The sequence below is a fragment of the Aphelocoma coerulescens genome, chromosome 2, assembly GCF_041296385.1.
Source record: "Aphelocoma coerulescens isolate FSJ_1873_10779 chromosome 2, UR_Acoe_1.0, whole genome shotgun sequence".
NCBI lineage: Eukaryota > Metazoa > Chordata > Aves > Passeriformes > Corvidae > Aphelocoma > Aphelocoma coerulescens.
In genome coordinates this window covers 34,362,495-34,386,676 of record NC_091015.1, presented here as the reverse complement: position 1 = coordinate 34,386,676, position 24,182 = coordinate 34,362,495, and the positions used below count along the sequence as shown (strand labels likewise).

Here is a 24,182-nt window from a genome sequence, read left to right as displayed (position 1 = left end):
ATATGTAGGCTTGGCAGAAATACCTCTGAATGTAGAAACTGAGGATGAGATAGAAATGGAAGCAAGTTTTGATATAGAGTAAAAGGTGTTTTGCTGAAACACTGATCACTGAATAACTGAGAAGGCAAAGGTTAGAGATGAGTTGGAAGGAGATTTTTATGATTAGGACAAAGGTATGGGACTACAAACAAAGACATGTTTTTCACCAAGTAAATAAGTCTCAAGAAGAGCATAAGTAAATAGAAAACATGTCTTTACCAAAAAGAGAGATATGGCAGGCAAACAAGAAATGTTGATGTAGGAAGAAGAAGAGAGGTCTGAGAATTTTCCATTGTAAGCTTAAATTGTAACTTACTTACTCTTGTGATTGGATAATAATGCCTATAATATGGTGATGGTAGTAGTTATGATAGGCTAAAGGCAAATGTAAAGGTATTGTGAATGGTGCTTATTGGTTGTTATGTGTTAAGATACTCTGCAAAGAAAAGTATAAAATGCTTTGTAACTTGAACAGAAAGCAGCTTCAGGTATGCCTACAGCTGGAGCTGGCAGCTGTAGGGCTGGCTCTGGATACCCACTCCCTGAAATGCTGTAACTTCACCTATGCAATAAACAGCTTTCAAGAGAGCCGCCTGAAGTCCAGACATCCTTTGTGAAACTTTCTCCTATAGTAGAATACTGTCTTTATGAAAAATATTGCACATATTCTGTAATAGCCATGTAATGTTAATAATATATTAGCATATTGAACTTCATTACTTAGCCACTATTTCTTAGAGGAATAAGTTGTTCATACAGATGCTCCAGACCTAGGTAATATATCTGTATCCCAAAATACCCAGATCTTTGTCTATTCCTAATAAATAGAGTAACAATTCATTTTACCTTTTTTTGTTAGATATTCAAATGACTTTTTGTTAAGAATGAAAAGGCAATCCTGGGTTATACCCATATTTCTTCTGTAATGAAACAGGTTCTACTATGCGTGTGAGCTAGAGTTGAGGTAGTGCTGGTTACTGTGCTTAAATTAGCTACACAGTGACTTATAGAATTGTTTTCTGTATATTTTCTCCAGCACATGTTTCCCACAAAGATGTATTTAAAGTATCTGTATTTATTTATTTGCTTCTATTAATGAAGTATTCACGGGTGGCTTTTTACTTTTAACAGGAAGGAAAAGTTGTCTAACTGGGATGAAAGTCACTATGAGGAAAAAATGTCTTTTCCTTTGCTTTATACTTCTGGCTATGATAACAAACCAGGTAGTACATGGGCAAAACAGAAAGAAAGGAAAGAATATTTACTCTCCCATGCCAAACAATGAAGGTAAAATCATTTTCTTAAAGATTCTGATTGACCGTCTTGCAGGTATCCATGCATTTTAGCATAATTATTTAGTAATTGATAACTTTCATGTGAATATGTAAAATGATTCTTTTGATTATCAGGGCTGGAAAATACTTTGTGACTACTTGGGCATGGATTCCAGTTTAATCAATGATTTTCATGGACATGCATATCTCTTAACAGAAATTATAAGAAACCTGATTTTTTGTTTTAATTGCATGTGGAAAATTTTGTATACAATATCAACTAAAATACTAAAACAGTCCCATGAAGACGCTAACTTGACAGTTTGCATTAGAATTTCTGGGATTTTACAGTGAAATTTATCCTTAGAATTTTTATTGAGAAGACAGAGGAATCTTTGGGAAAATAATTTTTGCAGAGAATTATCTGAAATCTGTTGTGCAGGTGTTCCCATCATTCATAGATTTAACTTTCTTGTTCCATTACAGGTGATATGTGTCTCATTGATATACTCTTTATCTTGGACAGTTCAGAAAGTGCCAAAAATCGGTTGTTTGATTTACAGAAGAATTTTGTTGAAAACATAACTGACAGAATTTTCGAGATGAAGTCAGTTAAGTCCCACATGTATAATGTTAAACTAGCAGGTATGCAGTTCAGCAGCACAGTCAGCATTGATCATCCCTTTACAGCCTGGAAAAATGTCCAGAATTTTAAGCAGAAAATCAATTCTCTGGGCCTTATTGGCCATGGCACTTACTCCTATTATGCAGTTTCAAATGCCACTCAGCTGTTTAAAACTGAAAGTCGTAAGAGAAGTGTAAAAGTGGCTTTTTTGATGACTGATGGTGTGGATCATCCAAACAGCCCTAATGTACAGGGTATAGCCACAACAGCCAGAAATCTTGGAATACATTTTATTACCATTGGCCTTTCTAAGAAAACAGTCCAAGAAGGAAAATTGCGCATGGTATCTGGTGATTCGTCCTCTAAACATGTGCTATCCCTGGATGATGCGAACCTGGTAGCTGATATAGCATTGGAACTGGTAAGTTATGCTGATGTTATTCTTGTCACGTGTCTACCCATGGCAGATTTCATTTGACTTTGGTTAGGTAAGCCCTGAAGACAGTGCAGAGGGTTTTGTGGTGCCTTGTCTGCTACAGCAGGAGTCAGGTCAGCCGGAGCTTCCTTCTCCCAGCCCCCCTCCAAGGAATTGTGTGCTTGGACAATAACAGCTCAGCTGTGCTGATCACATTTCCCAGCACACAGAGTGTGTCTCTGAGCATATGAAAACACTTTAGAAGGTAGCTTGATCTCATGCATAGTCACTGAGTCCTTCCCCTACATATTCTGTTTGTAGGGCTTTCCAAAGGAAGGCCTTAGATTAGGAAGTCTGTTCATGGTCCCTGTTGTTAGCACTGGGCCTTGATGCTGTCTGTTTAGCTATCCCATTACTTCTCATGTGTTTTCTGATCATTGGGTCACAGGGAATAACCCTCTCTTTCTACCCAGAACCCTTTTCTCTATGAGTAGTCGCACAGACTGGTTCTTACCCCTTTGAGGAAGGAATGAGGGATGAAGGTATCTCTACCATTCACTTTGGAAATTCTGTAAACTAGAGAGGAAAAATTAGTACTCTGTTAAATTAAATCATATCTATATGAAAGTAATATTTTTGTTTTATTTTATTTTCAGGAAGCCTTGCTACAGAAGCAGGTAGGGTTTTTGAGCTTTGTGTTTGATTACTGTTATTGACACTAGACTTCCCAAAGTCTGCTTCTTCTATAATGCAACAATACTTGAGGATTAATCAGCCTTCCATCTCTGGGTAAATTTTCTGACCGTGGTTGCTTTTATTTTAACTTTCCTCCATTTCTTCTATCCCTTTTCCTGAGAAATCTATGATGTTAGCTCATTAGTGAGTAGTATCAACAGTAAGACATAAAGAACTCTTCCTACAGCAGTGGAATATGTCTAATGCAAGATACACAAGTTAATTTGTGGTCTCGTTAGAAAACAATAACAATGTCAAAATGGTTCAAAATTTATATAAGGTTTCACAGTGCTGTGTACTGTGTATATGCTATCTTAAACATTTGTAATTATTGAAGTAACTACAGTCACTACAGTGAGAGATTTGTTTTTGTTATAAATAAATCAAGTAACAGATTTTTGTTGCTCTATATGGAAGTTTAATGTTGATTATATGAGAAATAAATGTATTAGAACATCTTTTATTTCCTATTATTCCACTTTTATGTTCTTTAGTCTCTGGCTAGGCAAACCCAAAACTTTCACTTTAAAATTTTGAAATAATGTATTTGAAAAACATACTGCTTTATCTTTCTATTAACCTTGTAGTGTGTGCAGAAGATCTGCGAGTGTGAAAAGGGAGTAAAAGGAGACAAAGGTGATTCTGTAAGTATGCATTTATTTGAATAGGCTCAAGAATTTGAATTTTAATCAAGATCAATACTGCACAGTGCTTCTGTTGGTTACTATGTAAACTATGTAAAAAGACATTAGCTGTGCGCATACTGCAAAAAGATTGATTTATTGTAGCATATGAAGTTGGTAGTGAAAGGCCACTGTTAAAAGAGCTCAGAAAAAAATCTATCCATAATCAGATACTATCTTGAAAATGTATTTCTATTATTGGGTAATTGAACACTGTGGATAAATAAGTACATGATTTTGGAGCCCAAATGAAAAAGTTATTCTTGAATCTTGCAGTGGGGAAGGAAAGGTCCAGTAGACAGAGGTTTTCATCCAGCAGCAACTTCTATTTTTGTGAGGAGTAAAGGTTCAAAAGTTTGAAGGTAGTGGGCTGTATGAGGAAAGATCTAAAACTCTGCCTCCAACACTCTCTTTTCTCTTGTGACACTTCAGGACATGTTTCTTGGCTCTGGTAAGGAACAGAAAAGTGTGAGTTCAGATGGTGGGTGATCTCTCTGATAATTTTTCTGACTTTAATATCTCCCCCAGAGACAAGCAAGGTGCATTCAGAGGTTTTTATCTTTCTCCCTAGACTCTAACCAGTCAACCATACAGTTAGGTTATGACACCAGGGCCTATCATTCAATCCTTCTGGATAATGTGCATCTGGATAACGTGCATCTGAACTTCTGTTTGCAATTTAAAATTTTAGATCCAAGATTTTTTAAGTTATTTTATCCAAAATTATTAGATGTAACTTATTATACAGATGTGTGTACACCAAACTTTCTAGTCCTCACCGTGATGATCCTCCAAAGAGTAATAATGGTACAGTAATTTTTTCCTTAGGGCTGCTGAGTATTGACCCTAAACTGTTCTGTACTGTTTTTTTTCTAAGCAGAGAAGATGAGATAGTGGTGGTTAATTGAGAAATGGGAAGGAAGAACTGTGTTTGCTTTCTTTAATGCCTTCCTGATTAGATTTTTCAGATGCTCTGTAGAAAATCTATTTATCATTGAATATTGTTTAAAAAAATTTTGTGGATACCTGATAATACCAGAGTGTGTTTAGCTAAATGAATGTTGTGTCACATGTGCCATACTTGAATCAGTAGGGGTTTCTACCAAAGCTTATTCCAGAATGATTTTGCACTAAGATATGGTCTTAGACAAGCAAGTGAATTTTATCCTCACAATGGTAATAGCATTTTCTTGCTTTGTTTCAGGGCAGTTCTGGTGGCAAAGGGGAGAAAGGTGACCCAGGACCAAAAGGAAACAAGGTAATGTGAATTTAAAAGAACTAAAGCAAATTTCTATCCAGTTGTTCAAACCATAGGTATGAATATAGCAAAGGAAAAGTATGTTAAAATAAGTTCTAAATATTGAGGTTTGCTAGTTTATAGTGAGCTGCTTTAGAAGTGTGAGAGAAAAATTTAAAACTAAACTGCTATCAAGTTAACACTGCCTATCATTCCAGTTCTCCTCTGGCAGCAGAGGTGTCTGAATATAGCTGAAGGCTCTTTAAGTTCCACAGAGCTTTCTAACAGTACACAGATCCATTGAGCAGAGTGCCTCACTCTGTTGACTAAGATTTCAGTCATCCAGTGACAATAGTTGAGTTTTCTATGTTAATGTTCAGGAAATGTGTGTCCTTAATTGTGGAAGGAGGAAGTGTGATTAGTAAATAGTAAAAAAAAGTTCTGCTCTTTTAACAGTGTTCTTGGTTTTAGTGCAATAGGGATAAATGAAAGCGCAATACATATTTCAGTTGTATTCCTTTGCTTCCAATAGGGTGATGCTCAAAAAGGTGATCATGGAGAAAAAGGTGAAGAGGTATGTGACTACTACAGTGCTAATTCATCCTTTGTCTTTTCACATTTTCTGAACTAAAAATGTTAGTTTCATTTTTTATATGTCTACTTTATTCAATTATTTAAAGCACCTACACTAAGGCCTGGTTTACAGAAGCATATATACTAAGAGAAACAGTCTAGCCATGTGCTTAACTATACAGATGAGATGCTACTGGAAGAAGGAACTTTCAAAGCTGCGTGATTTTGAATTGACTTGCATTAGATTTATCCCAAAGGCAGAACTGAAAATGTCATTACTAGAAACACTAGATAGTCCTTCAGTGGCTTCTAAAAACTGTAATTCTCAGAATTCTTGTTGATTCACTGGAGAAGGATTAACACTACTCCCTGTAGAAGAATAACTCAGTTTAAAAGTCCCATTTAAATGAGAGCATGTATCTACTAGGAGGCTGGCAAACTGAGTGGCATATTTACAGCTAATATATGAGTAAAAAATAGACATCTAGATTTGAAGATAATTATATGTTTAGCAATTTCAGAGAGATATTTTATTGTTGTGAATTGTTAAACTTCTGAAACATAATTCTTTACTGGGGAAGTGGGGCTTTTTCTACTTAAATTAGCAGTATGTTAAGCCTTTGCTTTCTCTTCTATGATTTTTTCCTTTTTTTCAATTTTTAAATAGGGAGCTCCTGGCTACAAGGGAGAAAAGGTAAGTTTTCTGTAGCATAGAAGTAGTCTGAAAATAAATTGCCACTTGCTGACCGTGTACATGAAAGAATGGAAAAAAGAGCTCGTCTTGTCTTTTTGTCATGAAAGCTCCTAATGCAGTCCCTAGAAGTAAATTCATAATTTATGTAAATGCTTACAGACTGGATTGCTGGAAAAAAAAATTAAATAAACCAACCACAGAATGTAATCTAAGTATACAAAGAAGAGTGGCAACATCCAGAAATGCAGTTCCTGGAAGGAAAAAAAATTGGGGGTTGAATAAGAGGTTAAGTGAAAAGAAAGTGAAAATGTTTACTACAAACACAATGTGACAATCATTAGCTTTCAAAAAACTTTCCACAAGGAAGTTTAGTTTTAAGCTATTTATAACTTGCAAGGGCTAATGCTTGATCAAGAAAATTTTCAACATAGTCTCTCCAAGAAGATAAAAAAGTATGCATTTCCGTAACTTGCAGGATTCTAGAGATGAAATTACAAAGTGGACCATCATAGTCAGAAATGAAACAGAGATAATCCCATTTTGACTTTTCTTGTTTTGGACACTTATCTCTCTACATTGTTAATAAAAGCAATGCCTCTATGAATCTTTGTATTCTTCAGTAAAATGCTTCAGTCAATTTTGTGGTAACATTTCATGAAAATGGGAACAGTGGACTCATAGGTCTACTTTTCATGTGTCTATCGATATGTTAAATCATCAGTGAAACACTGAATTCTTTCTTCATTTCATATGTAGTCTCACAATTGTTATTCAGAAAAATCTCAGACATCACAGTAATGAAATCAGAGCATGGAAAGGATCTCTGGAGGCGGTGCAGCGAGGTGGAAAAATGCAGCAAAACATTAGATATTAAATATATTATTCTCTGATGTAAGTTGGATGTTTTGCAGGCATTTTCAGAAATAATCTATCTTGAGCAGAGCAGATCATATCTTCTACAGACCATGTACAATGACACCACTTCCAGGTCCTCAGAGCCTACTAAACTTCTTGTGCTACTGCTTGCAGAGTCTTTAATGCATGAAGTATAATCAAATCATCTTGTTTAGCTGTGAACTCTTTGATTTCTTATGAAGGGTGAAAGGGGAGAATGTGGACCCCCAGGAACAAAAGGAGAAATAGTAAGTATAATTTTCATTTCAACTGTTTTATCTTGATGAAGATACTCGAAAACAATGTAGCATATTCATAAAAACAGCTTGAAAAGATTATTTTAAATTTGGAACACCTCATAATTCCCTGGTGGTAGAGATACATTCATAGTAGAAGTGTGATGTTGCAAATGATCGATGACTTAGGTGAGGAGAGACATTGCAGGCAACCGATATGATTGATATAAGCAAGCTCCGTTTATTAGCAATACAAAGGCACTTATATGGAGTATTGAATACAAGCTTATCAGTTCTTTAATTAGTTGAAATTTACAAAAGCGCATTCTGACCTCTACATAATTGGGTTAGATAAAAGACTACATTTGGCAGGCTTCTTATTATTTATGTTTTGTCTTGAGAGATCAAAGATCTTCCTCCCTTCCTAGGGATAGTCCATCTTATCAGAACAGCTGCACCTTCTCAAAAACGCCCTTCTGGTTCCCAGGCTGGCCTCTCACACAGGGATTTGTCTCATGTAGAATTTTTCTCACACAGGCCTTTTTACTTGTACAGTTGGATTATTGATCCAATTAATTCTATCAATGAGCCATGTCCCTGCTCCTCTAGCCGTTCTCCAACAGTATGATTTCTAGAAACTGAACCCACAGTTCACCACATTGTGTTTTTTTCCATTTTGCATAAGAAATGCAGATCCTTGCCTAAAACAAAAGCTGCCCTGACCAATGCCAAGCCTTGCTTACACTGGACTGAGCATTTTACAGAGACCACCCAATTTATTTCCGTAAAAGTTTGACTTCAATTTGAGTGTATAAAGTTATATTGCAATAAAAGCAGGTTCTTACCCGACATGACCAACTGTCAGGTCTACGAGCCCACCTGTGCGTTCACACTTCTATCCTGTCCTCCTTTCTTTTTAACCTGGAGTGCAGTAATGTTGCAAGTGAATACAGATTTTTATCTGGTTTATTTGCATTCTGAAAGATGGAAGAATAATTTACTGCAAAGTGAGATAATCATGTATCTTGATTCATACGAGCAGGTTTGTATGAGTAATGCAAACCACTGATTTATAGTTAGAATTGTTAAGAACTACCAACTAGATTGCACTTATCATTCTATTAAAGCACATTTCTTCAGTTCTGCCATCCATATTATACTTACCTTTATCAAAGACCACCTTGAAAAGTTTTTGTTTTCCTGGAAGCTGCTATTTGATGGTTAATTTCAGGTAGGAGTTAATAAATATTCATTCCAGAAACACTTATAGCAAAGAAAAAAGGGCATTATACTATAATGAAAACCTAAAGGCTGAGAATATCTTTTGGGATGCTGTGGTTCAAAATGGCAGCAAGTGAATCAGAAAAGTCTGAAATATCAATGAAAAAGGAGAGAGCTGCATCTCTCAGAGGAATAAAGAAAGATCATACCTTCTTTATCCAGGCAATAAGTGAGAAATAGCATGATGTTATCTGAAATGTCTAAGCTAAAAGGAAGCTGTTCAGAAGCTGGCAAAGAACATAATCAAAGCAGCCAAGGAATCTGGATATAGAAAACATATGCCAGGGCTGCCAGAAATCTGCTTGCCTCATTTCTGTTGAGGACAGTGATGAAAAACTTTGTCTTCTGCAGGGGATCAGTCAGTTCCAGAATTCCCACCTTCACATTCACAAATCCCGAAGATAGAACAAAGTTATGACTTTATTTTTAAAGAAAGCATTCTAGGCTAGACAAAATCAGACACAGAACACATATAGCCAAATGTATGAGAAGCAAATTCAATATTCTGAGATCGATCTTTAACTGGAGTGATGGATATTGAAGCATAATTGGGAGTCTGCTTTGAAAATGTTGCATTTTTCCACTCATCTCACTGATCAGACTGAATCCAGTAGTTTTGGTGCTGTATATCAGAGCTTTTTCAAATGCTGTTCAGGCTTGAAATTCAGACAGTTTCTGTTTGGCTTTGAAATCAGAACTGACTCAAGTGATATGTTTGTGTGATACCAAAAGTAGCCATCATTGCATCAGCCACTGTTTGTAGCCTTCATTCCTTATGTAGTTGGGCTGGAAATGTGCTGCAACTGAGTGGGATTATCTCTCTCTCTGGTGGCTGATGCTTGGCCTGGGAGGAAATGCCAGGGAGTATAGAATCTTTTAAAATTTCTGACTCTCAATCTCTAGGGAGGGCAGTCGATGGAGTTTCTGCATAGGTATCATTGCTAAATTTGTCAAGGCTATTAGGAGTTCAAAATGTGACACATAACTTGAAAAATGCAGCAGTCTGCCAGTGCCTCTGCCTGTAGAGATGTTACTAATTAAAAGAGAAGTAAGAGAAATAAAAAACCAGTAAATTTGCTCAAAACTATTTTTGCTTTAGAAATAAATTATAACTGAGTATTTACTCAAGTAGTGAAATTCTGTAGAATATGCATTATGGTGACTAAACAAAAAACAATGAGGCAGAATGATTTTTGAATGATCTGCAGTAGTGGTGACTGGTAAGAACTCATTAAATGGAGAAATCACAGCTAATGGAATTAAATGGCATGGCATTTTAAATTTTTGAATGCATTTTTAATGGATTTTGTCAACTATTAGTGTGATTCTGCCAGGCTACTGAACAGCAGTTGGAGTTTGTGAGACAAAGTTACCTGAAGTGTTGGAAGCCGCCGGGACGGGGAGCCTGGATCCCCGGCGGGGGGAGCGAGAAAACAGAAGTCCAACCAATATGGTTGATAAATGAACTCCGTTTTATTAGCAGTCTAAAGGCACTTATATAGTATACCAGCTTGTTAGCTCCTAAGTGGCTTATAGCTTATTAAGACACATTTCTATTTCTACATACTTGGACTACATTGGCAGTTTTCCACAGTCTTGTTATGATCAAAAGAATTTTGTGCTCACCCCCCTTGGTTCACTCCCGGATATCACACCTGCAAGTTCTTTACTCCCTGAATTTTCTCAGGCTGAAACTGTTTACTTTCACACAGGGACTTTCCCACGGAAAATGTCTCTCACACACACAAGCCCAAAAACCTCCAGCCCAATTGCTTGCACAGTTCTTTTATTGATCCCAATAATTCTATTCCCCAACACTGAAGTTATTCTGGTATATACACTGCAGCATTTTTATTAAGAATTCTGTATCTAATATGTTTCTAGGAACTAAATTCAAAAACTTGCAGCAAATAAAAACTTTTTTTATCAAAAAGCTAAGATATTAAGTAGCCACTCACTATGCTTGTTGTAGATGAAAAGTATTTTAACCAAATAATGAGGGTGGAGTGTAACAGGCAATTACTGAATACAGTATGAGAGCAGCAGTGCTCTGGTGAGAGAATAAAGTCCCTAGAAAATGCTTGAACAGAGATTTGAGCCATTACATATACATTTCAAGTTCTTGACACTTGAAAGTAGATTGCAATTTCCTTTTAATCTGATAATTGAATCCAATTTTTCCTCAGGGTCTGCAAGGCTCTGTGGGCCCTACGGGACCTCGGGGACCTCAGGTAAGGGAACTAAAAGCTACCAAATAAAAAGGAAAGACATTATGTTCTGTAAGTTTCTTCTACATACAACCTGTCAATTCTGTGAAGAGCAGCCATGGTATATGTGGCACCAGGACAGCAGAGTCTGCCAAATAATTATCTTGTCCTGCAATTCACATGGAGTAATAAGATACCCTTTCTGTCAGCACTGGTTTTTGAATATTAACAATATTCACAAGGTATGATGCAGAAAACTCTTGTCCTTTAGAGCTTAGAATTGTGCTGCACCCCATTCAGGGGAAGTAAACCCCCAAATTTATATGTGTCTTCAAAGACAGCTCATTCTTTGCTTTGACTTTTTTGTAGGGTATCAGGGGAGATCCAGGTCAGCAAGGCCCAAGAGGCATTCAAGGCAATAAGGTAAGATGTAGTTGTGTATGTGTAGTTGAATATGTTATTTGCATAGGGAGAGAGGATGCAGAAACTCTGTAGAATCTTTATATTCTAGTGTCCTTTTTTATCATTAGTTTTTTTATTATTGGTGTTATTTGCATTGCAATAATGTCCCCACCTGCATGGTGCACCCTCATGTGATGAAGGCTTGGTGTTGTTGGCGCATACAGCCACTTCTCCATCTGGGTCTCCAAGAACATTTTGTAGGGCCACAATAGGATGCGACCGAGGGCCTCCCTAGAGCCACAGCACTTATGTCAGAATTTCAATCACCTGAATATGGGTCTTGACTTTTGCCATCACTTGGGAAGTTTTTTTTTCTAGAATATTTTTGTCTATAATGCCTGTATTTAAAGATTTTAAGTATTTCTAGATATTGGTTAAAACCTTCAGACTGAGTATTTATAACAATTTTTAATTGCTTGTGTACTGTAAAAACTTAAGACAACTTTGAAATTGGTCGACGTGAGAGATTTTATGACAATTAATGACTTAGTGATATTTAAAATAGATAATTTAGAGTTAATGACTACACCTTGTCAAGCAAAATCAGTTGGATAAAGTTTGTGATTAATTTGGGAATTCTTCTGGTTTTCAAACCTTTGGGAAATTGCTTAATGTGGACACAGTTGTCTTGCCCATGGGAGAGTTATTAACATCAATGTTCGGTACAGAAAGGTCTTTCATTTATCAGTTTGATGCAACAACTTTCTACGACAGGATCATTGATAGCCTGGCTAACAATCTAAGTTATACAAGGCAAATGAATTCATACAAAGCTGCTTTGTAAAAGATGCAATATATAAACACTCATGTTTTGTTTCTTAGGCAACAATTTAATTAGAAAATTCACAGAAATAAATTTAGATATGGGAAATGCTTATTGCAAAATGTTTGGAATATTGCCATCCATCATGATTTTCCTCCTCCTGACAAATGCTTTTTCATACTTCTCATTTCTTCATCTTCTCAACAAAATGCTTGATTGGGAAATCTTCTGCAGAGTATTTCAGAAGTGGAGAAAGAAAGAAGATGATGGGTTTGAAAGAAGCTATTCATACGTGTGGTGGAAAAATCATGAATCTCTTAACTTCAGTGCAGCAAATGACAGTAATTTTTTTATCTGTCATTTCCCACTGAAGAGTCCAAGATAGTAGGACCAGATATTTCTTTTATATACAAAACTGTATTTATTGAATCTTTTATGTCCTGCTGTCAGTCTCTTCACATACTTTCATGTCTGAAAAATACATACATCTTAGAATCCATCTACATGGATAGAATATTTATGGTCTTTTGTTAGGCTTTAGCTGCAGATTTTCTGTAAGAATAAGAAGCTTCCTTCTTTTATCAGCTTCCAACTCCCTAGCCTGCTGTTCAAAGCCTACAGATGAGATTTTTCCATGCTGAAAACATCTATAATAAAAAAAATACTGCCAGACAACTTTAGCTAACACGCTTAGATAATTATACTTAAAGAGTATAGAAGAAGCATATGTATGTTTAAGGGTTATCTCGTGTCCATACTGAATGCCAAAGCTAACCTTTGGCATTTTAGGGCTTATTTGACATGAGTGAAAAATTTTTTAATGATCAGTAGAGATAATCAGTGGTTGTTTTCAGATTAATAAGCAGCCATTCAGCTAGTAAAGGTCAAGGCCTTTTTTGGTTCAGACACATACCAGTCCTTCCAATACTTTTTGTCCTGACAGAAGGATTATTAAATTGCTCTTTTAAGATTAGTTTTCATGACACATAACACAATATCTCTGAAAAGTGGCAGTTATTTATAATTGCCTTGGATTAAATAAATAAGTCTATTCTTAGTGCAGTTCCTTGGCCTTTCCATGCTAATACTTTCTGCTTTTTGAATTGAACTAGTGACTTCATCTTGGTGGCATTGGTACCGATGTGACATTACACAGAACACTGCTGCTGAACTTTTATTCTTTGTTACTGGGCCATGTTGAGGTTTGAAAGAGTAGATTTGGTTCCTCAAAATACAAACTCTAGCTCAGCCTCAGCCTACAGATGGTTTGTGTCTCAGTAGTGAAGTTTACAGTCCACTCGTGTCTGGCCAGCTCAGTGCATCCCACACCTCTATAATGCAGGTTACAGGTATGGATGCATCTTGTCACTTTGCAGAGCCAGGTGGCAGACACAGGTGGGGACAGTGTTGTCTGTGTGCAGACTGGGTGCCACTGGCTCTGGCAGCCACCAGCAGGAGAGGCTTGGTGGCATTACACCTTCAGCTAATTCAATTTGACTTGTCTGAAACAAGGTAGCATGGAGTCCAGAAACATTGTCCAAGAAATTACTTAAAGGAACTTTTCATCTTTACTTCTATTATTCATAGGCATTTTCTGATTCTCAGGCTGCTGGCTAGTCTCTCAGTGTGAAGTTTCCCTGACTGTGCAATACTTTCTTTCCTTCTAATGATACTGATTTATTGTGTTGCCAGTAGTGAGTTGAAGCTCTCTACGTCCCACTGCCTGCACTGAACAACTTTCCACTGACAGGAACTCAGCCAACCTGTTTCCATGTAGACATAAATGTTTAGAAGTGATCATATGGAGCTGAATCACATCCTTAACCTCTTAGTCTTTCTAATGCACTTTGTAATTGGTCCTTATATTTAATAACCTCTTTAATATACAGACAAATTTTGTCACTTCTACCCTCTTTTCAAGCCATGTGTGAGTATGTTGAACAACCTGTATCCTGCCCAGAAGGCAGCTCAGTGTGGCATTAACTAGAACCAGTTTTTGCCATTACACAAATTTTAAAAAAAATTTTTCTCTTATTTGCAATTCTGCAAAGTTCTAACATCTCAAAAACATCTAAATAATCTTATTCCTGTATATATAAACGTTCTCCTTAAAGAGGTCGAGGCATTTAAAATGAGACATTTGAGTTCCATTTCCAGAAAAAAAATGCATAAAAGTATGTTAATTCTTCTTCTTCTTCTTCTTCTTCTTCTTCTTCTTCTTCTTCTTCTTCTTCTTCTTCTTCTTCTTCTTCTTCTTCTTCTTCTTCTTCTTCTTCTTCTTCTTCTTCTTCTTCTTCTTCTTCTTCTTCTTCTTCTTCTTCTTCTCCTTCTTCTCCTTCTTCTTCTTCTCCTCCTTCTTCTCCTTCTTCTTCTTCTCCTTCTTCTTGTTGTTGTTATTATTATTATTATTATTATTAATTTACCTGTCTAAATATATTTCCATTTAACCAAATACTAAACTTCCGTGTCAACAGTAAACCTACAGCACAGTATAAAATACAATTTTTAAGTGAAAAACATTAGAGGGTAACAGGACACTTCACTCAAGCACAGATAGGAGATGGGAACTGGCACTTTTCACTGTGTATCTCCTGTCTTCTGAACGGGACATCTTGGTCCTGTTTCCAGAGCTAGTCCTGAGCAAAGGACCAGGATTCTTCTGCTTGTTTCCTGGTTTACTGATTTTCTATTGCCTATGACAAGTTTCATACAAAGATGTTCAGTTTATTAAAGAAAAAAATATTTTTAAAGCCAAATTCTATGCTGTTTTTTCTATTTCACTAACTTGAAATACCAAAAGAAATACTAGTTACACCTGCTTTATGTTGGTGCTTTATGGTGCTTTATGTTTTCTTAGACATCTGCTTCACTTTAAGGCATTCTTCAGCCTCGCCAGCCATCACATATTATCTATATTGTAAAATAAAAACTTGGATCAAAGTGTACCTCATTCAGCTATAAAACTTACAAAGAAAACCAATAGGAAAAAAAATGCAGTTATTTTATCACACAGAATTAATTAATTGAATTTGCAGAACACCAATTAGTAACCCTGGGTCTAAGGTAGAGACACTCAACTCTTGTCAAACTGCAGCTTATAGGAGCAAGAAACTCAGATTTTGTGTTCCTTGTCTCACTAAGAATTCAAGGGTGGCCCATGATACAATTTTTCTGGATGATTCAACAATTTCCAAAACACAGAAGTGTACTAAAAGTACAAGAAACAGAAAGTTGGGAAAGAGAAAAGCCATGCCACTCTTGGTTCTGCTCTGTAAATGTAATATAGTCTGTCATAAGCAGTCCATAAACATTATCCAGTGAGAATCCCATCTATGATTTGACTTTTCCAGTGACCCGATTTCTGTCATTTTCCTGCTTAGGTTCTACGTATCTCTTAACTCGGTTCATACAATTAAACAGCATCTGGACTGGTTACTTCGTGTCTTTTGTTAGACTTACCTATTCCCACATTGTGTTGTTGTGTTCTCAACAGAAGACAGCTTTGCTCTTCAATAGCAATAAAAACCAGGAAAAATCCAACATTCTAACACAAAAGGACTTAGTTCATCTTGGTTTCCTCTCCAGGAAGGAAACAGAATCACCATGATTTTTTCTGGAAAAGAGTTCTAGGAATGAATATAGCATTTGTAAAGCTAAATTGGGGTCACCTAGTATTCTTAGTGTTGGATAAAAAGTTTATTTTAGGCATGCACATATCTGTTGATTTACTCAGACTAGTTGACATTATTTTTTCTGATTTCAGTTTATTTTCAAATGCTTAACTAATATTTATTAGAAAAACCCTAGACCAACGATGAGGTATTCTATGCAATAGCACCAGTAAGGTTCCATAAGAGTATACTTCAGGTAATTTTTGAAAATGTGTTTGTTAGTGAGGACAATAGTAGTGACTATTTACAAATTTCAGTGAATAATTTACAAACAGAATTATATGGTTACAGATTATAAAATTGGGGTGTGAAATCAGGGTATGACCTGTGCTCCACTCATAAAAAAGTGATGAGCAGGGAGTACTTATGGTTATCATTTCAGAATTGACATTGGGTTTATTTAAACTCTTAAACCAGCTACTAGATATAAAGTGCATGTTTCTAGAAATCACAATATATTCGTGGAAAGGCTGAGAATGGCGTTCTTAAAATCCACTGCTGTAGTAAGGACCCTCTCTGATTTGATCTGTGTAATAAGATTTTCAATTAAAGGCTAAAGTTTTATGAACAGACATGTATTCAAACTTATAAGGAAAAGGTTAAGTTTGAATGTGGATATTCAAAGCTGTTATTTCTGTAAAATCATCCTGGGACAATTATATGAAAAATCTATCATTGCATATTTTCCCAAATGCATGTCCCAGAATGAACTGCTAAGGCATCTGCTTCTTCTCTCATGACATATGAATTCTTTCCTCACTTATGTGGCAAGTTACAACTTTCCCAGGAGACTGAAAAAATCCAACTTTCCTATGAAGAAGTTTAGTTCCTAGCTATCTGTTAAAATGCTTAAATCTATTTACATTGTTGCTGCCAATGTTTAAAGATAAAATCATTACACTTGAAAGACTTTTAAATTTTTTTACTATAGCTGTGGACTGAAATACAGAGTGTTTGTGTTCCTTACAGTATATATGGGCTTTCTGAAAAGGAAAGAAATTATTTATATTGGCACTAACAGGAACTCATCCTAACATAATGAACAATTTGGGGAGGCAGATGGTGGTTATTTGGGTTAGACTGCTAAGTATGTTCCAGGCTTAAAATGGTACAATTTCAATATGTTAAAACATTAAGCTCAGATCAAGTGTAATTTTCCTTCCCATTGCTCCAGATGATATTAGGTGCCACCTGAAGGAAAATCCCTATAAGGAGAGAAAAAGGAATGTGAGCAAAGCATTAAATGAAGAAAATTATTACAAAAAAGCTATTTGGAGAAGCAGACTTTTCTCTCTACATGTAGACATAATGTGATATTATTGCCAGAACTTTATGGTTTTCATAAATTCCACATTACCTGTAGCAACAAGACCACAGAAGATAAAACCCAGATTTGTTAATAGCCATTTGAAGCTTGAAACATTCAGTCTTTAAAATAGACTGAATCATTTAAGTTTCCAAGTTTTGCATGTGGTCTGGTAGAAGGTTGGGTTTCTTTCTCCATTAATATTCAGGCATCCTCTTCTATCCATAAAAAAGTGTTCCGGAGAACAACATTTTCATACTACCCTACATGTTTTTTTTATCACAAGGGCTTCTTAACACTCCCTCCCCCAGCACCTACTAGTACCATACCTACAGCAACAGCTCTTGCAAGGCACATGACACCAGTCATTGCAAGGAAAACTGTGTAATGTTTTTATCATGGTTCAAAAATAGAGCTTTTGGAAAAATATTAACTTCAGTAGGACTATTGGCTGCATTCAAGAATTGGCTCTATCATGTGGGTAAACTTGCAAAGGAGTGAATTATTTGTGATAGGAAGCATCCCTCAGAGTTACTGTCCTTGGGAAATTCTGTCAGGGACTATCAGCATGAACAGGAAACACAGTGTCCATTTGGATGACAGGAAAAAATTGGAGGGCACTTACCAAGCACAACAAAGGGGGTTGGCTTATTGTTTCAGCTGAGAGATGAGCTTGTATTTATCAGATGTAATTTTTCAGCGTGCAACAAGTTCCTACACCATTTCAGAGGTTTAGTTCTATCAGCTGGAGCCAGTGTGCTTAGTTGCATTTGCCGTGCCCAGGGCATGGTGGTGCTGTATACAGTTGAACTTTTTTTACCTGACAGACTTTTTTTAATATATTTTCAACTTTGCATATCTTTTGCATTCATTCTATGGAGCATGGTCACATATCCTGGCACGTCAGAAATAGCAGTCTGCCTTCTTCATGGAAGAAACAAGGACTGTGAATTGGAACAACTAATACTTAGCATGCTGCCTTGCCTGACAACAGCCTGTGCCTGTTCCTTTCTCACTCTGGCACCTCTGGCAGTGGGTAGATCCATCCCTTTCCATCCTAGACTGCCTTCAGGCCCTGAAGCTGCACAGGGCTGAACCTGTTAACGTGACTTGTCGAGTGGAAAGGTACTGAAGCCAGAGTTGGTGCTGAGGTAAGGGAGCCTATGGGCTGAAAGACAAAACTTCCTGGGCACCAGGCTGTAGGAAGCGTAGAAGATGGGTCATTTAAGGAATTGTTGTTGTTGTTGTTTGATGAGTTTCAAACAAGCACATCAGGAAAAACACAGCTATGAGGAAAACCGGTAAATTTGCAATTGGCTTTATGTCAGTAAAAATTGTCATTTGGGAATAATCTGGATACAGATGAACTGAATTGTGACTCTGGTCCAAAGGTTTCATGAAAATATTATTCGGAAACCAGAACAATAAGGTCTGCCTAGCAATACAGTCAACCTTCTGGCTGTATTTTGTATTTTGGCAATAGTTGCATGCACAGAATCCACATTAACACAATATCAATGTTGTTAATACCCTGTGAGTGTCCTGTGTGGAGATATGCTATTCTGCTGGGTAATACCAGTTTTGTCTGATTTGTCTCTGCCTTTTAGGACGTAACTTCTCCTGGTGCTGTATTAATTTATTAAATTAAAAATGTGCTAGAATGTTGCATTTTGAATAAGTTTTACATTTCACAGCTACTTTCCAAATTATTATACTGTTATAGTGGAACGAATTTAAGTCTGGACAACAAGTTCCACATTATTCTACATTTAAAGCTGCAGCAGTAGCACTCCAAGTGCATAGTTATCAGAAATTAAGTTTCAAGAATAATCTGTTAATTTACTTCTCCTGTATCTTTCCATTCCTGCATCTTATCTTTATTCTTTGGCTGAAAGAAAACCTGATTGGTTTTGTGAGGAAATGTAATTTTTTACGCTTCCATTGACTTCCCAAGTGCAAAATTCTCATTGAAAGAACTCGGCATATAAAATTTCTCAGTAAATAAAAGTTTAAATCCCCAAAAGATTAACAATTTCCCACAAAATAAACACATTTTGACAGAAACGTTTTTAGTAACTTATTGTTAGTAACTTTATGTGGCTGTGTTGTCTTTCTTAGAAACACAGTATCCAGAAGGGAGGAAGAGAATTAGGAGCTGCAGTCAAAGATAGCAATAGGAACAGAAGTCATGCTATGTGTGCATTTGTTGTTATGGCAAGAACCTTGAGTGCAGTGTTGCAAGCACTGCTTCATTTCCAAATACCCATCTTTCTATCAAGGAAAGTCTGTGGAAACACCAGAATATTGGATGAAGTCAGGACCAAAGATAGGACAAAGAATAAATATATATTTTTTTTTTGTCTTTCATAATGCATTTGAAAGAGTGGCTTTATAACATTATTATCTCTTTCAGCAACTTGTATTGACCCTGCTTCTAATCTTAACCTATTTCTTCAAGACAGGTTTAGATTGTTTTGTTTTGTTTATTTTTTTTTTTACTTTAAAAATGTATTCTCTAGTCCTAAATGAGGCTTTGGAAAGACACTCTGTCAGAATTTAGTTGAAATTCTATTCACATTAATAGTTTCTTTCCATTTTTTCTCTTTAGGGAGAACAAGGCCCTCCAGGTCCCTATGGTCCTGCAGGATTCCCTGGCACTGGAGAGCCAGGACCCAAGGTAACTCTCAGCAGTATGTTTGTTAAAGTGATGACTGTGGGCAGTCATTTTTTTGAATTAAATTTCTCACTCACTGTTTTATCAAATTCTTATCATCTAAATGTAAAACTGATTGACAGGTTTTTGTATTCACATAGGATAGAGATAAAAGACCTGCTTTTCCAGCAATTGTTGAACTTTTATGATGATCCTATGGATAGAAGTCAGAAATAATGCCATTTAAATGGGGGTTTGCTGTGTGAGGTAATTTTCAAGCACTAGCAAATGGTTGCACTAATGAGTAAACCACACTTGGAGACATAGGAATACATCTCAGTCACTGTGATATATGGTCAAGTGAGAGATTTGCCTTGTCATTCAGTAGGGAACAGATATTCATAAAAGTTGTAAGATACTCTCGTGCAGCATTTAATACCTCCATCTCATTTTATTGCAAAAGACTTGGAATCCAGCCTTGGAAAAGTCATGTCTGCCTATGCTGGTCAGACAGATCCCTCTTTGGAAAACTACAAAAACAACTGCATAGGAAACATGACTCCTTAGTTTACAAGAGTTTTGTCAAAGACCTGCATCTCAGACTCAGACAAGAAATGTAAATTGGGCAGAGCACTCTAGTTCTGGTGCTGAGTCTCTGGTGTAGCTTTATGCCATCTTTTCACAATGTTTTGGAGCCAAGTGCCACTGTCTAATATACTTCCACTTTCTTGCTTTTAGTGCTCTAATTTTTATGTTCATTGAATTCCTACATATTTTCTGTGCAGTGGGGCAGATCCCAGAACACAGAGAGGGTTTATAAGCTCAGAAACTGGTATTTTGCCATGTAAAAGGAACAATAGTGGGTCCTTCCAGAAGGGAAAATAGGTCATGGAGAAGAAATGGCACCCTCTGTCTCTTTACTACTCTGTAGAAATATAAAAATCCTCTGTTGCCTTATCCTTGAAGCACATAGTTTTCAGTAAAGTGGAGAAATTGTGAAGATTATGACACCTTGTAAATAGAAGATGCAGAAAGCATGCAGCTCCTGGAGTTCCCATGCAATCCCATATTCCACTGAAGCAGGCAGGCTACAATTTGAGTACCTAGATAGAGGCTACAGTGAGCATCCCTCCTGCCTCAGCAATCCTGCTTTGGTACTTCAGCCAAACTCAGTCTGACTTAGCTCCCTCATGTCTGTCATCTCTTAGGCTTTGCAATTTTAAGCAGTTACCCCTGTGTCTTGAGGGCTGGAATGCAATCTAGTGCTTCAAGTATTAATTGAAGGGTACTTACAAATGTTTCTAAAATGCCATGTATGGGGTTTTTTTTCCTTTAGGAGAAGCTACACATTCGATTTCAAGCCTTTGTGGTGACACAGTTAAATCATCTATATGTAAATGTTACACTCTTCAAAAGTACCAAGTTGAATTAGGACTAAACTCTCTAATTTTCTTTTTCACAAGGGTGCTGAAGGTCGAGAAGGTGCAATTGGATTGCCAGGACCTCCTGGAATTGGTGAGCCGGGAATACCTGTAAGTCAGTGATACGTGTGTTGGAAATTGAAATGCAACAAAGTAAGTCTTAGTGAGTGTAATTGATTGTCAGTAGCTATACTGGCTACTGATTCCAGAACCACCTTGTACCTAGTCTGGAGCAGCATGAGCGTGTTCAGCTATTCCAGCCCAGTATTTCATCAGTAGTTGCATGTGGCTTGTCCAAGCAGGAGACTAAAACCACATCCAAGTCAGTTTTGGGAAAATGAAAAAATTGTATATGTATACTCCTACTTGTTTAAGTTGAGGATAATCTTTAAAAATTTACTCCTGTGTGTAATTTGGATCACTTCAAGAAAAAGGACCCAAATTACATGCTTTTAATTATGTCTTTATGTTCTGAATTACAGAACTTTGGAAAGCCCTTGATTTAATGTTCTCTGGCTGCTTTTTTTCCCTGAAATGTATAAAATGTATGGTTTTCTTATGCATATGAAGCCACAAATGTAGATAGGTGTGTTCCAGTTTGGCCAGATTTAGAAATATATCCTCTGAGAGAAGGTACAATCACCCCTCCACCCACCAGGTTCGGGAAAAAATAAATTTTCCTTGAAGGAAAGTGAAGGAGATAAAACTATTTATTTAACAAACACACAGGAAAGGAAAATAATGCTAAATAATAAAATCTGTCACTGTGGAGGAAAAAACCTGGGAAAGTGTTCGAGTGTTCAAGTCCTCCCTTTGGTCTCCTCTGAGCTGGGGCTTGGCCCAGGGCCAGGCCCTCTGTGCCCGGTGGAAAGTCCTCCCGATGTGCTCTGATGTTAAAGCAGTCAAGCAGTCCAGTAGAAAAGGGAGAAAATACGAAATTCCAGGGAAGGAAAAATTCAACTCTCAGTCTGTCTCCGGAGAAAAAGCAGCTGAACCACTGGCCAAAAACACTGTCCTGGGAGCCGCAAGACAGGTGCCTCCTCCCTCCCCTGCCACAGCTGGAAAAAAAAAAATTGCTATCTGTGTGTGACCTTGAACAAGCTGCAAAATTCTTTGCAAAAGTTTTGCTCAGTTTTTTTCCTTCCCCCTCTCAGACTCAGTTTAGAGGCATAGAAAGGCACAAAAATTAATTTCTGGGCATAGGCAGCAATGTGGGATACACATCATAACGTCACCCCAAGACAAGGTGTTAGATTAATTCTAATAGTATTTTTGAAAGTTACTTTGTGGTTTGTGAAAGACTACTTTTCTCACAAAAATATGTGGAAACTTTTTGTTTAATCATGACCATCCTTAAAAATACTTACTACATTTAAATAATGAAAGTTGGCTGAATTTTGCAGGAAGAGAGAAAGTGTTAGAAAAAAACTTATTTCTGTACTTGTGTAAATCGATATTAACATTCATGTTACGTGCGTAACCTGTCATTATGTATAAAAAAATATGTTCAAACTGATTATTTTTATTAGGAAATTAATGAAATTATATTAAATTATGGGGAACACATTTCACTGTAATAACATTTTTTTAATAAATAAATCTACGTATTCATTTGAGTTTTAAGAGTACAATCTTTAGACATTATTTACATAATTTACATCAATTCAGCATGGCTTTTTCTAATCTAAATGACCCAACTAACGGTTGTTACACTTTATTTTACTTGCCTGGGCTCAGCCAGATGTTATGGAAGCATTTTCACTTACCAGTGTCATAAGTGTTGCAAAAACCTGTACTAGCAAATTAGACAAAATGTCTATAAAAAATTGAATTGCTGATACAGTTGAATATATTTTCTCTTTTCTTTCAGGGACCACCTGGCCCTGCTGGTTCACCAGGTGAGAAAGGTCTGCCAGGAGAGGGCATTCAAGGACAAAAGGTAGTTTTCTGGAAATTTCTTTATTTAACATTGTGGATCAAATTTGCATTAGTGTCTAAGTTATTTAAGGCCACTGATAATTCCGTTAGTATAAAATGTTGGATGATGGATCTTGGTTTTCTGAATCTCTGTGCTCTCTGAATATCCCACTGATTTCAGAAACTCTATCCAGGTAATTACAAAAAAAATTGTACAGTCCCTCATCAGCAGTAAGTTAATGATTTTCTTATTTATGTGTTTAATAAGATAACTTCTTTTGATTGCATTAGTGAGATAAATTGTCTTCCAAAAAACTTCTAAGGTATTCTGTAACTACTAATATTCTGTATTGGAAGAAAATATTCACCAGCTGTTTTCATTTTGCTGTACCATTTTGGGAAACTGGAAGATGGGTTATATGAGTCTCTGTGGACAGTTATCTCATTTAGGGTGTTTGCTAAGTTAATAGACGTCAACTTTCATTTTTTTAAAAATAAGTACAAACAATCAAAGATCTATTAATAAATCATAACTGAGTTTCCCATCAAAATATATCCCCCTGTTTTAGTGGCGTCAAGATTCTCTAGAGCCTTGAACTACTAAGCAAACATTTTTCTTCCTATTATGGAAAAGGCATCAGTCATGTCTTTGCACTCAGTTCTGAACTGATCTCTCCAACTAGTGAGCGTATTGTCATGTTTTAAAATATAACTTCCTTCCTCCTTGTTGGGGTGGCTCAGCTCACTCAGGAGCCCAGATCGTTACGTGCCACTCAAGTCAGGGCCATCCATTGGGTGGATTTCCTCGCCCATGACAGTGGGTTGGAGGGTGGATCATGGGATGGCTTGGAGGTCTAAGGCACATCCCCCTGGGTGGTTCTCAGACCCAAGTTACCTCTCCCTGTTCCAGAAAGTTCTCCTTTCCTCTGTTGTTCATTGGTTCCCTGTTGTGACTACCACCTCCCTGTTTTCCCCAGTGATTCGAGTTTAGTGGTATCCTCCCCCTTGGTTGTACTCCATTGGTTGCTTCCCTTTTCCCCGCCTTGTTCCACCCCCCTTTATAAAGCCATGCACCGCTTCCCTTGGGGCCTTTCTG

At 36.7% G+C, this 24,182-nt stretch overlaps 1 protein-coding gene across 3 annotated transcripts in view; it reads left to right on the top strand.

The window, feature by feature from the left end:
• The window catches only part of LOC138106426 (collagen alpha-1(XXVIII) chain-like), a 69,774-nt gene that overhangs the window by 5,188 nt on the left and 40,404 nt on the right, over nucleotides 1-24,182 (top strand). For all 3 annotated transcript variants that reach the window (XM_069007009.1, XM_069007007.1, XM_069007008.1), the window contains 13 exons: nucleotides 1,171-1,326; nucleotides 1,800-2,359; nucleotides 3,010-3,030; nucleotides 3,676-3,732; nucleotides 4,976-5,029; nucleotides 5,541-5,582; nucleotides 6,249-6,275; nucleotides 7,373-7,417; nucleotides 10,873-10,917; nucleotides 11,263-11,316; nucleotides 19,704-19,772; nucleotides 21,212-21,280; nucleotides 23,040-23,108. In XM_069007009.1, coding sequence (XP_068863110.1) covers nucleotides 1,194-1,326; nucleotides 1,800-2,359; nucleotides 3,010-3,030; nucleotides 3,676-3,732; nucleotides 4,976-5,029; nucleotides 5,541-5,582; nucleotides 6,249-6,275; nucleotides 7,373-7,417; nucleotides 10,873-10,917; nucleotides 11,263-11,316; nucleotides 19,704-19,772; nucleotides 21,212-21,280; nucleotides 23,040-23,108 — 1,245 coding nt within the window. In that variant the 5' untranslated portion in view covers nucleotides 1,171-1,193. The remainder of the gene's footprint in view (nucleotides 1-1,170; nucleotides 1,327-1,799; nucleotides 2,360-3,009; nucleotides 3,031-3,675; nucleotides 3,733-4,975; nucleotides 5,030-5,540; nucleotides 5,583-6,248; nucleotides 6,276-7,372; nucleotides 7,418-10,872; nucleotides 10,918-11,262; nucleotides 11,317-19,703; nucleotides 19,773-21,211; nucleotides 21,281-23,039; nucleotides 23,109-24,182) is intronic.